At 45.5% G+C, this 14,047-nt stretch overlaps 3 protein-coding genes across 10 annotated transcripts in view; all 3 read left to right on the top strand.

The window, feature by feature from the left end:
• Nucleotides 1-830: 830 nt before the first annotated feature.
• LOC120895329 lies at nt 831-5,301 on the top strand. 4 transcript variants are annotated; one of them, XM_040298589.1, is made up of 5 exons: nt 848-1,146; nt 3,385-3,535; nt 3,621-3,697; nt 3,771-3,915; nt 4,010-4,228. In XM_040298589.1, the coding sequence occupies exons 2-5, from the start codon at nt 3,436-3,438 to the stop codon at nt 4,120-4,122; spliced, it is 435 nt and encodes a 144-aa protein (XP_040154523.1). In that variant the 5' UTR covers nt 848-1,146; nt 3,385-3,435; the 3' UTR covers nt 4,123-4,228. The 4 variants fall into 4 exon arrangements, with proteins under 4 accessions (XP_040154522.1, XP_040154520.1, XP_040154523.1 ...); XM_040298590.1 differs by lacking the exon at nt 848-1,146 and adding an exon at nt 3,134-3,244; XM_040298588.1 differs by lacking the exons at nt 3,385-3,535; nt 3,621-3,697; nt 3,771-3,915; nt 4,010-4,228 and adding exons at nt 4,350-4,491; nt 4,562-4,798; nt 4,879-5,301 and having other exon boundaries at nt 831-1,146.
• LOC120895330 lies at nt 1,507-3,190 on the top strand. The gene is made up of 3 exons (XM_040298591.1): nt 1,507-2,538; nt 2,633-2,709; nt 2,831-3,190. Exons 1-3 carry the CDS (start codon nt 2,427-2,429, stop codon nt 2,981-2,983), a joined length of 342 nt encoding a protein of 113 aa, XP_040154525.1. The 5' UTR covers nt 1,507-2,426; the 3' UTR covers nt 2,984-3,190.
• Nucleotides 5,302-5,969: 668 nt separating the features above from the next.
• The window catches only part of LOC120908757 (mucin-19), a 178,336-nt gene continuing 170,258 nt past the window's right edge, over nt 5,970-14,047 (top strand). For 4 of the 5 annotated variants that reach the window (XM_040320094.1, XM_040320092.1, XM_040320093.1 and 1 more), the window contains exons 1-2: nt 5,970-6,284; nt 7,194-7,849. The gene's annotated coding sequence lies outside the window, so the exon portion shown is untranslated. The remainder of the gene's footprint in view (nt 6,285-7,193; nt 7,850-14,047) is intronic. The other variant, XM_040320091.1, reaches the window with a different exon arrangement.

The raw sequence follows: 14,047 nt of genomic DNA, 5'->3' as shown, positions 1-14,047 counted from the left end.
CACAAACCCAAGTAGTGAAAATGGAAAATTAAACTGAAGCAACCAAGAGATGTCGAATTGCAATGCAAATGTAAATGGGTAAGACAAAACAGTAGAAAATTAAACAAAAAAAAAAGAAGAAGAGAAGAGGCTATAATAAAGAGTAGTGTAATGCACACAGCCCGGTAAACGGTAAAGTAACTTAATCCCAAGTAAAAGCAAACATAAAACTCAAGTAAAATAAAACACATTCACACGCATTGCAGTGCTACGGTAGAAAGAATACAAAGAAAGAGAGGAAAATATCTGCTACTTAGCGGAACAGGAAAGACAGATTTACAAAGGTCGTAGCATTAAAATATACAAAAGTCAACAAGAAAAAGCTGAACTACAACAGGAAAAGAACCCCTCCTCGACGCCTACTGTTACTCCATTCAGGCACACCAGCAGAAGCAGCAGCACCACCACCACCACCACCACCACCACTACATACACACTTGTCCCTCAAACATTTACATCCATCTCCCCCCACCCCACAGTTAGGCAGGCGCGAAGAAGGAATGAGGCAAGCGCGTGACAAAAGGGCAAAAAGAACACCCATTTCATGGAATATGTAATATTTTGTGATGATATTATTAAAAAAAACAAACAAACAAAAACTATTGAATTATTGAAATAAAAATAATCGTTTGAAAACAAACCATTTTTTTTTTTTTTTTTTTGGTGCGGCGTGCTGGATTGTTGTTTTTTTTTCTCTCCCTTTTCATGGAAACCACTCACTCACCAACAACAAGCGGCACTCACCTCGTGGTACATTTTGACAGCTGGCTGGCGCTGCTTCGTAGGGTGAGTGGCGCCGTGAGTGGCGTGTTAATCAAGAACGCGAACCCGCTCACGCTGCTGGTCCAGCGATGATGTTGGCGTAGGCGCTGGTTTTGCTTCGTGTTCTACATCCCGTTCACGGGCAGTGCGTGCGTGTACAAGCGGGAGGTCGTGTTGTGAACGCGCTGGAAAACCATGCGCTGGAAAGTGAACTGACGTTTTGCAGCAGCAGCAACAGCATCAGGAGCGGCACAAAAAGGCCCCTTCCCGTGCAGTAGCTAGAAGACGTGTTTGCACCTGCATTCTGGACGCTCCTCCATCGCTCACCTGTAGCGCTCTTCGCTGGTAAGTTTGCAGCTCGTGTGCGTGCGAGTGTGTGTGTATATTAAAGATCGACCGTGTGTAGGTGGGAAAGTGTGAAAAATCCTGCTTACACGATATCGGATCGGGGTATCGCGTTTTTTTTTTATAAACGTGTGCTTGTTTTTACGCGTGTGAGCGCTGGATGATGCAAGTCTATTTATAAGTTCTCCTCCCTGTGCGCTGTTCTTCCGGTGAATGAAGCATAGTGGGGAGAATCGGGTGGTTTGTATAGTGCGGTCAAATTGATTGGTGAAAGTGTTGTTTTGAATCGTATCGTTGTCTTCATATTTTTTTTTTTTTTTTTTTTTTGGTGAATCATTTTACGTGTAAGTGTTTTTTTTTTTTACACAAATAGTTGTGTGTTCTTGTTGTTAAAAATGCATGTTGGTTTTAGGGGTGTGATTGAAACCAATCTCCAACCTCAGCATAATCATTTAAGTAGGCAATGTAAACAAACACAACATGCGTACAGTGATGTGTCAAAAATGTGCACACCTGCTTTGGGAATCAAACCACTTCCAATTGGGCTCAACAATCCCGAAAGAGTGTTGTTTTGTTTTTAAAAAATGGTTTTGGCATTTTATGTGCAAGCGATGATGTATTTCTGCTTTTGCTACATCCAACAAACAGCATAGAAAAGCATCCCTGACGCTCTTTTCCAAACTGGTGCAACACTTCTGTCCCACACTGTCGCTGGTTTGACGTTTGCGCCACAACAAAAACAACAACAAACAGCCCTACTCGCGCTCTCGCTGCTGGCACTCACGGCAGCTCGCGCGCTCTCTGCGCACATGCGCACTCTGCAGAGACCGAGAACGAAAATACCCGTTTTTCCTCGCAAGGGTGAAAGGAAAGGATCCGTGTTATTTTTTTTTTTGTTCAACACCACCAGCCTTCCTATACGCACACGCTGTTTTGTCATTAAACACGTAGTCTGAAGTAGTTTCGCTTCGTTTTGTGTTGTTGTGCTGCCGCCAGACACGCATTTTGTTTGTCGGCTTTGTTAGTTAAATCGTTGCCTTCACAGACACACGCAATCTGTGAGCCGGTAGTGGCTTTCCGAGTTTGGTTCGAGGAACAGTAGAACCTGTCCAAAAACAGCCCTTTTTACGCTAGCAATGGTTTAGGAAGTGTCGCTGTCAGAAGGGACATGTTCCACAGCACTGTGCAGTTTGGTTTGCTTTTGTTTAGTGCAAAACTGTGACTCGCGTTAGCGTCGGAAGCCTTCTGCTGGTCCTTCACCAACCGCCACCGACCTCACCATGTCCACCAACAAAATACACAAGGTGTTCCTGTACAGCTTGGCCATCTCGCTGATAGCCATCTTCATAACGCTCGCCAGCAAAGTGTTCCCGATCGCCAACCTGCCGCTGAGTAAGTAGCATAAAACACCATCACCATATAAAGCGGTCAATAAAGCGTAAAGTTCCCAAGCTGACCACATTCCACATTCCCTGTTTTTTTGCAGGCACAAATCTCATCATCGTCGGCACCTGTCTCGCCAACTTTGCCTCCGTCATAGCGCTCATCATCGGGATAGTAACGGTACGTAACGCAGGCTAGCCGAAGCGCCACAGGTGGTAACGCGTAACGCGCCGCGGCACGCACTCCCCAATGCGAAATTGAATAATGATCACCGTGTCGGTTTTCGCCTGATTTCTTCCAGCGCCGGCCCCGATTGGTGAAGATCGTTAAAATCTTCAGCTACGTACAGCTGGGTGCTATTTTCGTACTGATCTGCCTTGCCGCCGCCCTGCTCTACTTCGTCCGGGTGGACGTGGAGCACACCGTCGAGCCGGTCGTGCGACAAAAATCGTGACACGCCGAGTCCAACGACCCACGGAGATGAATTATGGAGCAGACAAGATTCGCCGCTCGGCCAATGGGAGGGAAAATGGGGACAAACTATCGAAATAGGGAGTGTTGTGTGTTCGTGCGTGCGTGCATGTGTGATGTTTTGTAAAGGAAAGCGAAAAGTGGCAATAAATATAACGCCCGTGTGACACACGCCGGGTGCGCAATCAAAGCAACCATTCGTTTCGTTCGCTTTCGTTTTGTCCATGGGGTGGTGGTGGTGGTGGTAAGTGATTCGAAATAGATTTAATCTTCTCTACAATCTTCCAACATTTGAACTTGGGTGATGCTTTAACTACTTCTGTATCAATGTCCGATCCGTTGCCGAAGTCAATAGCCCCAAATGTTTCTTCTGCTTTTCGGTAGGAACGGCAGCGAGGAAGCCGCACAGAAACCGCTCCCCTCATATCAGTCACCATGACCATGGGCAAAATACTCTGCGTGCTGATCGCCTCAGTAAACCTGGTCGCGATGGCGTACACCGTGTACTCGATCATGCACTACTTGGATGAGCAGCGTAAGTATGCGATGGGATTGAGAGGAGCTGTCGGATTGAATTTGACGTAAATGGAGGACGCTCCACTTCCTGGGTTTACTTTTAGCGCTGCTCGAAATCTTCATCTCACCGTGTCTCGCCAACATGGTACTGGCCGTGCTGCTAGTTATAGGAATCGCAACGGTAATGATCTCCACTTATTGGATATTAAAGAGCAACGACTTCAATATCTCCTCTGGTTTCACTACTTTTGCAGCAAGAAATCTCTCTCATAAGGCTGTTTAAAATATTCCTCTACGCTCAGCTCGTGTTCGCCCTGCTGATGGTGGTTTACGGTCATCGGTTTTTCGAAAACGTCAAACTGCCGATGATGGTGAAGGCGTACTTCAGTATTATGTTCCGTACGTACACCACCAGCGCGAGATGAAGACAATTCCCAACTGTCCAAACCAATTCCATAGTAATGTTTCTGTTTTCTTTCTGGACTCTTTTCAGTCGTTTGTGCCGTAGAGCTCGTAATAGTGTCCTCCACAATCGAGAACCTGCGGAAAAGGCTCAACCCGGCGGAAGGACTGGTCGTGTACATGCCCGTAGGACAGCCCGCCTAAGTGTTGATCGTGTGTGTCTGTCTTTGTGTGTGTGGCAGCAATCTCGCTGTAGCCGTTTTAACTCAAATGTCTTAATAAAAATTCGTCCACGTCAGCTACCTAACAATCGTGCCTCTTACTTTGTGGCATCAATGAACGAAACAGCGCATCAATGAAGCAAATCTAGTTCCTACTTTTAAATATTCATTATTTCATCTCCCTTTCCTATTTCCTATTTCCTCTAGAAGTGCCTTCAAGCATTCCCGACCGCCCCGTAAACCATGCTGACGAATCGAGCGTTCCGTGTCCTTACCTACCTGTTCGGTAGCATAAACATATTCTTCGTGCTGGTCATACTGAGCATGGGTGCCGAACAGCTGCTAATTGACTGTGAGTGTGACTTTGATCTTATTGAGACCATTTTGTACTAATTCCTCTGTCTTTTTCACAACCATTGCAGGGCGAACGGCAATCTACGAGCTTGTGGTACCGTGTGCCTTAAACATCTTCTTCGCCATGTGCTGGATCATTGGGGCGGGCCTGTGGCGTCCGGCCCTAATCGCCATGTTCAAGTACTTCTCCTACATCCAGATGGCACTGCTGGCGGCCGTCATCCTGTACTCAGCGTACTACAGCTACGCCAAAGGGCTTTCCTCCAATCTGGTCACCGTGATGTCGCTGCTGACCTCCCTGTTCTGTACGCTCAAACACTTAAATAGCCTAGCGCGCTTCAGCTGGCCTTAACTAATCCTTCTTTCTCCCACTGTCTTTCCACAGTCCTTTCCCTGATGGAAGTACTGATAGCGATCGGAACGGAACGTGCCATAGCGAAGGAGCGGAATGTGCTGCGGCTAATGCACACCGGGCAGGAAATGTCCGACTGGAGTCACACGTAGAAAGTGTGTTCCTGTGGGGAAAGGAAATGCCTTCTAAAGAATAATAGTTACAGCTTTAAGCTATCGCTGGCCTTATATAGTCAAAGATATTGGCTTTTTTTGGAGAAGCCACTGTCGTCCAACTGTCGGCAGACATTAATGTGTTGCCTTACCGAATGCCTTACAAGCAGGGCAGGGATAAATGTTGTAGTTTGATAACTGTACCGCCAAAAATACCTCACGTGTAACAGGTGTAAGCTTTAGTCTTCAGTGTTTAAATGATATAAATAAAGTGTAATAAATCGCGCAAAATATAATCAATCGATGATGTATGTCTACTCTTTTGGTGTAGAAATTTGGGAACAAAACATCGCATTTTCAATTTTAGCAGCATTGTTCAACACTGTTAAGATGTTTCTCAACAACTTTCACACATTTATGATAGCTTAGCTGTTGAAAAATGTCTCGCAAGCGATGAATAATGTTACTAACATTGGAAACTTACTCCAAAAACAGCGTAAAATGCGAAGCTTCCCCAACACTTTCCCAGCATTAAAAAGCTTCCAATTTAAGCTTCACGTCCTACCTGTGACTTGCAAAACCTTGACCATTTTCTCTTTCCCATACCTTTTTGGCGCAATTTCTACCCATTTTGATGGGTGCAATCGCTCATCGCTTCGGACCAGTAGAAAAAAAGGCGCCGTCATGCAGACTAACACAACCGAAAGCTCCCACAGAGGCAGTGTGTGTGTGTGACGGAATCGTTCCAGAACTCCAAAAACAGACAACAAATTCGCCATGCTGTGATTTGAGAGCAAGAGAACAGGAGAGCAAGAGCACAATCGAATGAGTGCACCACGCGTTTAGTGGAGAATCCTTACGACCACGGACCTCGTCCGATGCTTTTCGAGCTTTCCGAGCGCTCCGGCTGGCCGCTGATCCGAGTGAGGGGGCGAGCGCATCCTCGCTACGCCAGCAGTCGGTGAGCAACTGCGGTCGCAACTGGATGTCTTCCCAGTAGGGCGTCTCCCTTTTGCCAGGGAATTAGAGAGCAGTGCGATTGTTTTTTCCTTTTTGGGGCGTTGATTGTACTGTTCGCGTTTGCTCCCGCGAAGGGATGGGCGAAAGGGTGAACGTAACGAGATGTGTGTCTGTATACACAGTGTGCATACCAAATGTCGTGGCACGTGAAATAAGTGTTACGCGTTTTGTGATCATGAGTGGCGGAGATCGAGGACGGAGAGTGTGTGACTGTGAAGTGTGTACGTGCGAAAAGTTTCGATGAAGAGATGTCATCGGCTATTTTAGGTGGGTCTTTGGAGGAATTATCCTTTTTAAAAAAAGCGTTGTCAGCGTAGAGCCTACCAACGTCTAATCTGCATTCTAGACGCATTCACTGCGTACGGGCTTTGTCGCCAGAAGCAAACATACAGACATACCACCTCACTACGCCCTGCAGTCTAGTAGGCAACGCCATCTCCAAAACACCACCAAGAAAACGCACACCACACAACGCACAGGAGGTCGCACAGGAGAACATCATCAAAGCAAATCGCAACGGGGGGCGGGAGAAGGCATCGCAAGACTTTTCCTTTCAGTCACTGAACGAACCAAGTCGCCCAGCCCAGCCTGTCAGGCGTTCAGCTTGAATGGGGCAGGGCTGGCGCGGGGTCATTAGACACTCTCCGTCCTCCGTCCCAAAAGGGCGGGCATGGCGGGGTGTCGTCGGGACGGTGTCGGTCGGTTTTGGTCGTGTGAGCGCAGAGCGGGAGCAGCTCTAAGGAAGATTCTTCCATAAGACGTGATTTTGACGAAGAGAAGTCCCTCGACTCCAGCCACGACCTCCGACGTGAGTATCCTCGAACGCGTGCGTGGACATGTCGCACAGCTTCCGTGGTGGGTGCCGTCGCGTCACGTTCGGTTCGCTTTCGGGACCCGTGTTTCCTTGCTCGGGTCGTGTTTTTGTGAATTACGCGTGCTGGTGCTGGTACGGGGAAGCTATATGGATGGTTCGTGGATTACATAATTACGCTCGAGTGAGCGCTCGAAGCTCGAAGATTGTTGGGCGCGCGCGAAAAAAACACCCTTCGCGCTCCCGCGAACCTGGGCGGGGTGTGTGTGTGTGTATGTGACGTTGAAAGGGGGGTAAAGAAAAGCCGTTCAAAAATCGTTTTAATGTGTTTTGTGTCATTTTTTTTTCAAATCATTCCTGTCTAGTGTAAAATGAAATGTGTGAGAGAAAAGAGTGAAAACTTGGTGTAAAATTTGGTCCCAGTCCCACGTATTTGTCTATGTGTACAGTGTGACAGCATCTTCGGAGCAGTATGCTACGCGTACTGCTATGCGGTGGCGAAGCAGAAGCAACGGTAAAAGCAATCGTAGCAACCCTCGGTCACGCGTGCCGTCGTCACCCGCTGCGCTGCCGTTTCGATGGAAAAATCGCCACCCGACAGCACGTGATTGGCCGCAAGAGCGCGATTCCGTAGTGAAAGCAAGAGTGTATATGTGTGTGTGTGTGTGTGTGTGTGTGTGTGTGTGTGTGTGTGTGTGTGATTGTGTGAAGTGTGTACCACGCGTACCACGTGAGAGTTGTTAGCACCCGGAGTGCAGAAAGGACTCCCAGAGCGCAGGCGAGCACTCTCCGGTCTGTGTTGTTGTTGTGTGTGCGTGCGTATGTGTGTGTGTCCACTGTTAGTAGAAACGTGCAGGTGTGTGTGTGTGTGTGTGGTGCCGCTCCATGGAAAGGATACAAACAAGTTCAGCCTTCAATCTCCTGACCACACGGATGAGAGCAACGACACACTAATTAGAAGCCTCGGAACAAACAGGACAAACACACACACTCACAAAATCAACCAATTAGTTTGGACAAGGTTAGTTGGACTGTTCAGCACTTACACAGTTGCATTTTCTGTTTGGCATAAATTGCCATTTTAATTGAATTGCGCTTTTTGTGAACAGAAAAATACAATCCCATCAAAGGAAAGCACGAAAATTCATTTCATCTCCAAACCACTCGCCCGCATTGCTTAGCCTTCTTCGATGTTGCAGCGGGTAAATGTAGGCCAACGCCGCAAACTGGGTCAATGACACCCAGGCGATCGAGAAAATGCAGCACAAAAGCTGCACCAACTTTGCAACCAAACCCCGTGCACCGAGGTCAGCAACATTGTTGATTGAGGCAATGTGCAGTGCAGTGCAGAGGAAAAACACCGACAGAAACCGTTACCAGAGCGTTCGGTTGGGTGTTTTTTTTTTTGTTGCGGCAGAAACGTGCTACCAGCGGATGGGCTCCCTGAAAGTGGGTTGTTAGTACGGGTATGCCCTCCCCTTGAGAGTACCGCGGGAAAATCCAATTTACTCGTGAATCCCGTTTCCAATGGAACCGACGACGACCGACGACTGCTCGTCTACTGGTTCTACTTGCTTGATGCTAGCCCGTTGAAGTAAAACACAGAACCCGCTGTTGGACATTCACTTTGTTTCTTGTGCACTTGTGCAACGGTTCAATGCATTTTTCTGTGTGTTCTGTTTAGTGTTTGAATCCCAAGGACGGAGAGAGTTGGAATGAGCAACACTTTGAGCTGAGATTACACAAGTACACAAGCGATGTGGTTCGTGTGATTCATGTGTCTCCCGGGGAGGCTTTTCCAGTTGTTGTTTTTTTTTCCTCCCCAGCACCGCAACGGACGAGGGCACATCCCGAGTACTGTCCTTAGCACCAAAGAAGATTAGCGGCCACTAATGTGTGTGTCCCGACTTTATGGCAGCATGTAACCGTTTTTGTCAGTGTGATGGAGACGCCCGGCCTTTTTTGTGCCTTGCACTTACCATGTGGATGCTCTTTTCATGTCTTGAGAGTGCTTTCCTGCTTTCTGGATTTCTCCTCCCCCCCCCCCCCCCCCTTGTGCCTGCTAGCACACAAGTGCACACAAGTGCACACGTTGGCCAGCTTTGGGTGGCGTTCGTGCATGTCCTGCCACCATCGCGAAACCCAAGCACAGGCTTTCAAGTGAGCAGTGTGTGTGTGTGTGATTCATTGTCCGCCCACTCCCGGCGGATCGTGGAGAAGATGTACATAAAACAGTACGTTTACGTTTTGCCTACAAAACGGTGGTGATGGTAGGACAAAGCAAGGATGGGGTGTGAATGGAATGCGCTAAACGCTTCGTCCTTCGTACGGGACACACTTCACGAACCGTTGTGCTGCTGCTGCTGCGTCCTGGTTTCGTGGGCTGGAACTGCTCTGCTGGGTTTTTTGCTGCTTTCGTGTATGTGCGTTCGCGCGCTCCAAACACGTCCTTGGCGTCACCGGGCCTGGCCGGAGCTTACTTCGTGGGGCTTTTGCTGTTGACCTTACGCGCTCGCACATGACTTCGTACCGCTTTGTCGTTCGCTCGCTGCTGTGGATTGTAGTGGAGTGTTTGATTTAGCGTTTATTTACTGCTCCAGTGCCGTGGTTGGTACTGCTGAGCGCTCCAGCAAATGGGAGCACCGGAGGGAGTTGGCCGAATTAAATTACCGCTAAAATGGTACAGTTTCTGCTTCCTTTTTCGCTCTCACTCTTGGGGCTTTCGTTTCGATAATCTGTGGTTCGGAAAAGTTGTGCGTTTTGGGTACCCGCCGTGTAAGTAACGACGCTCAGCTTTTCGGATGATTATGGCGGGAGATGTTTTTGTTTTGTTTTGTTTTGTTTTTTTTTTTGTTTTGCTAATTGCTTTAGTGTTAACAAGCAAACTTGTGTGGTATTAGGGTATTTGTTGCCAACGAGTAGCGGGTTATCGTAGTTTGAAATGTGTTTAAGCAGCTCAATCGATAGCTATGCACAACTTCCGTAAACCGTAACTAAGGAACTGTGTTGTTTGTATCAGGCAATCTTCAGACCTTGGTCTTAATCCAGCAAATGAGACTGATGCCAAAGCATATCCAAACTCGGGCTTTTACAGTTTAATTATTGTTTTTCTTCTTTTTGGCGTGACAACCTACGCAGTCATGCCGTCATGCTGTTCAGGCTGTCGAGATTTATTCAGTATCACCCGTGCTTACAAAATGTCACTGTCAAAGTCCTAAAAAATTCTGACTGAAACAAAATACTTGTCAGCGTCCCGTACTGAATTATGTTAATCAGAGGCTCAAACAGGTGGTGTGTCCAATACATCCTTGGTGACCTTTTAGCAGTCAACGCTTGGTCAGTCACTTTGATATTACTTTTTTTACTGTGATCAGTTTTGCAAAATTATGTCAGCATCACGAGCTCTGAGGTGAGACTCAAACAGTTATTGCGACCATCACATGCTTGGTGACATTTTGTTCTGCACCCAGCTCTTGATTCCTTTCTCTCTGTCACGAGGAAACATGTTCATTTTGATGCTTGGGATCACATGCCAAGTATATTCCAAGAATGTCGTGATTATCACCGACAGAAAACTTCGTGAACAAGTGAGTGATCAAGAGCTGGGTGCTAAACAAAATGTCACCAAACATGTGATTGATTCTCCAACTGTTTTGAGTCTCACCTCTGATCATCTCAGTTGTGTACGTGATCTTATTTGATCTTCGTTTCAGTCATGAGTGTTGGTGACTGAAACAGTGACATTTGGCAGCACTGTTCACAGCCAAAAAAAAAATCATGATTATGCTTGCGCCTGCATGAATCTCAGGTTGTCAGTCAAGGTATCGCAAGAATTCGCATGTCGCGTTCAGCATGTCATGACGCACTTTTATTGAGTATCAGCAATGAGCATCAAGCTACCACGGATATGTTCATTGTTTTCGGTGGTGATTATCACATGATTCTCATGATACTTCGCAGTACTGAGTACAACGCAGCCAGCTGGTAAGTGTTTCTTACAATGTGAGCCTAAAGCCCACATTTCAGTAGCTTTAACTATACCCTTCTAACTACTGAAACGGTTTACAGTTTGGAAAAGTATTGTACGAGCTTGAAATATTTCCTTTTTGATGTTGGGCTAGCAGGTAGGCCTAGGCCGACAACGGTTGCACAGCCAAAGAATGGAGAATTTTGATAAAAACAAAAAAACAAATTAAACAAGCTGGAGTGAGTCCTGTGGCAATTTATCACTTGATATTTGCTCGTTGTTATCACAGAATTATATTCATATTGCTTCTGTTCTGCAGCCCATTAATAAGAAAGTAAGTCACTAACCATAATGTTCTTCCTAAACGAACATGTAAAACAGAGCCTTGAACCGAAAAATTGTACTTCTCCATTAGGTAGGGGAAGGTAGGTAAAGACGGACACTGCGGGTAAGATGGACACTTCTCATAAATGCATAAAAAAGGTAATTTTCGAGTAATTCAACAATGTAGAATCCAAACTGAAGGTAAAACAACACATTTGAAAACATTTTTGGCATAATATATATAAAATTGGTTAAATCCACGAACAAAACAAATTTTCAATCCTGTGCACCCTTGTGGATCTAATTTGACTACTGCCGATCTTAAGCTCTACAACTTGTATTGTTTATATTTCCGGAAGTTTTATTTCATGAATGAGTTGTCGTGATCATTAATGAAAAAACTGGCGAAAGAACGAGGATAAAAGTAATACAAAATATTGTTTTCTGGTGGTTTAAACATTCTGACACCAAAGCGGGAAAGACGGACACCTTGTTGTAGGGAAAGATGGACACCGAATTTATTGATTGTTTTACTTCTTATATCAATTGATGATGAATATATTTCTTCAAATACCTTAAATAAGGGTATTCCGATGCTATAAATCAATCAGTAACTAGAGAAAGTATTGAAATAAGCGAGAAATGAAACAACGGTCAAAATAGTAGCCATTCGTTATGCTATTACTCGCTCGACGCTGATGAGGCGCTTCACGAAATCCAATATCTTGTCACGACTTGGACAACTTTAAACAATAAAAAGATGATGTATTGATACGACATTGTTCATGAATAGATGAGAAATTATATGGGATTACAAACATCAAATGTTGAATTTTGACATGGTGGAAATGGATTAAACTATTAACAAGTCCCTCAAAAAATACTGGGGTCGTGGTCTTTTCGCGTAGTAATTTCCTTAAAGGTAGTTCTAGACTGTTGTTCTGTATTCTAGAGCAACGTCAGCTGTAAGTGCGCGATATGTCAATAATGCTTACAATTCCTAAATTTATGGCTGAATGAATCGCCGTTGCAATATACCAAGAATTGGTTTATAAACGTACCAGGACGTGGAAAGCGATAGAATTTGTTAAAATATTGTAAAACTCTTCACTTTCTAACCTTTTCTACAGGTGTCCATCTTACCCTTCATGGTGTCCATCTTTCCCATATCAGGTGTCCGTCTTACCCGAACATTTCAAAACCGCACGAAAAAAATCATGTTTTTCATTCATGAAAAAAACACAAAAATCAATGGAAACTTAAAAGTTTCAACACATTTTCTGATAAAACATGAGTGTAAGATAATGTATGCACATTTTCATGGTCGTTGCACTTATATATCCCTAGATTTTTACCATTTCCCTTAATGTGTCCGTCTTTACCTACCTTCCCCTACTCATTAATCTCTTGAAACGAACAATTGCATCCTATATTCCATTTATTTGCAAAGCACTCGACTCGACCCCACCTCTTTAGCAAATAGATTAGTCGCCATGGTAGCATCCATGAAGTACTAATCTACTACGTTTCCAAGGATTATTTGTACAAGCAGAGTGGCAACCACTGTCCACTTTGCTAATCTTTTCCACGACTCAATTATTAATTACTACTTTGCCCGTACCTTCTTTCAACTGAACGAGTGTTGCGCGTGTAATAAGGGAGCTTTTAACATTCCCTAAATTTATTATATGTACTTAAACCGTTGTTTCTTTAGCAATAAGATGTGAGCTCGGTTATCCCAAAAAACATATACATCTAAATTTTTGACCAATTTTGTAAGAAGCTTGCTAAAAAAGCAGTATAATGTCAAACCACCCGAAAATGAACGTGAATCGAGACGCAAAGCCATCGTTACTAACTGTAACTAACTACTTGGCTCTAATTGCAATCGGATTAATATACCAGCTATGATAATGTATCGATTTGTAGCGCTCCCTTCTAGCAGCAGGAAACAGAGCTGCGTGAATCCAGCTCATACCGGATTCAATTGTAATGCAATGGATATGCAACGTGAGCCGCTAGTGTGTTTCACCAGTCCGTTTCCACAGTTACTTCGGAAGCCTCGGCGTGCATGTTCCACAGGAAATTCCCACACCAGCAACAGCAAACAGTGGCGGCCGGTTCCATGACAGCTTGTGTTTCGCCCGGCATAATCTTCTCTCGCCCATTGCTCCGGCGGGAAACTCCGGCTGAGGCTGAAACTAAATCGCACCGAAACGAATGTGTCGACAGCGCACATGTCCGCCCCATCCCTAGGCTGGTGTGTTTGGTTCGATGTGCACTGGCTTAACTGCATCGGACAGGCCCTGCGTATGCAAGCGTGTGGAGCTGTCAGGATGCGGTGCCACGCACACACATACACACACATACAAGCACTGCAGCAGATCGTTGAGCACGGCAAGCGATTTGTTCATTAGGACGTTTGTTTCATTTATCCCGGAGCTTTGTTGACTCTCCGAGCACGAGTGATCGAGCGGCCAAGACGGAGCCGGGAGTCAAGCGGACCTGTTGGGAATGCACCAGAACAACGCCATTAAACTACACATTTGCAGCCCGACTGTGTGTTACAAGGCCGATGTGCTGTTGGGACTCGTTTCCGATTGTGCCACGTGTGCCACTTGGATAGGCATTTCGATATTTAGTTTCAATTCCGGAAATGGTAGTACATGAACCAGCGTACTAAATCGAACAAATGGCCTTTTAGAGGCGCACAGGCAGCTCTAGAGCATAAATTTTAACAAGTTGCTATTTTAACTGCAGGAAAATTCCTCTATAAGTTGCTAAAACCTACACAATATTTGTTTCCATTTGTCATACAGGTAGGGGAAAAATACTCCAAACAAACTTTACCGCTTTATAAACGAACAGTATCGAGGCTTTTTTGCTGAACTATATTTTTTGTGCTATCGAACTGCTTATTTAAAACGA

The sequence above is a fragment of the Anopheles arabiensis genome, chromosome 2 (genome assembly GCF_016920715.1).
Source record: "Anopheles arabiensis isolate DONGOLA chromosome 2, AaraD3, whole genome shotgun sequence".
In the NCBI taxonomy this organism is placed as follows: Eukaryota; Metazoa; Arthropoda; class Insecta; order Diptera; family Culicidae; genus Anopheles; species Anopheles arabiensis.
Note: the sequence above shows the minus strand (reverse complement) of the source record. Positions and strands in the feature narration are given on the sequence as shown.

Coding starts and splice junctions, on each gene's coding strand:
- LOC120895329 (XM_040298588.1), top strand. CDS start 4,383: ATGCTGACGAATCGAGCGTTCCGTGTCCTTACCTACCTGTTCGGTAGC. Junction 4,492..4,561: donor CGAACAGCTGCTAATTGACT/GTGAGTGTGACT, acceptor CAACCATTGCAG/GGCGAACGGCAATCTACGAG. Junction 4,799..4,878: donor GCTGCTGACCTCCCTGTTCT/GTACGCTCAAAC, acceptor GTCTTTCCACAG/TCCTTTCCCTGATGGAAGTA.
- LOC120895330 (XM_040298591.1), top strand. CDS start 2,427: ATGTCCACCAACAAAATACACAAGGTGTTCCTGTACAGCTTGGCCATC. Junction 2,539..2,632: donor GATCGCCAACCTGCCGCTGA/GTAAGTAGCATA, acceptor GTTTTTTTGCAG/GCACAAATCTCATCATCGTC. Junction 2,710..2,830: donor TCATCATCGGGATAGTAACG/GTACGTAACGCA, acceptor GATTTCTTCCAG/CGCCGGCCCCGATTGGTGAA.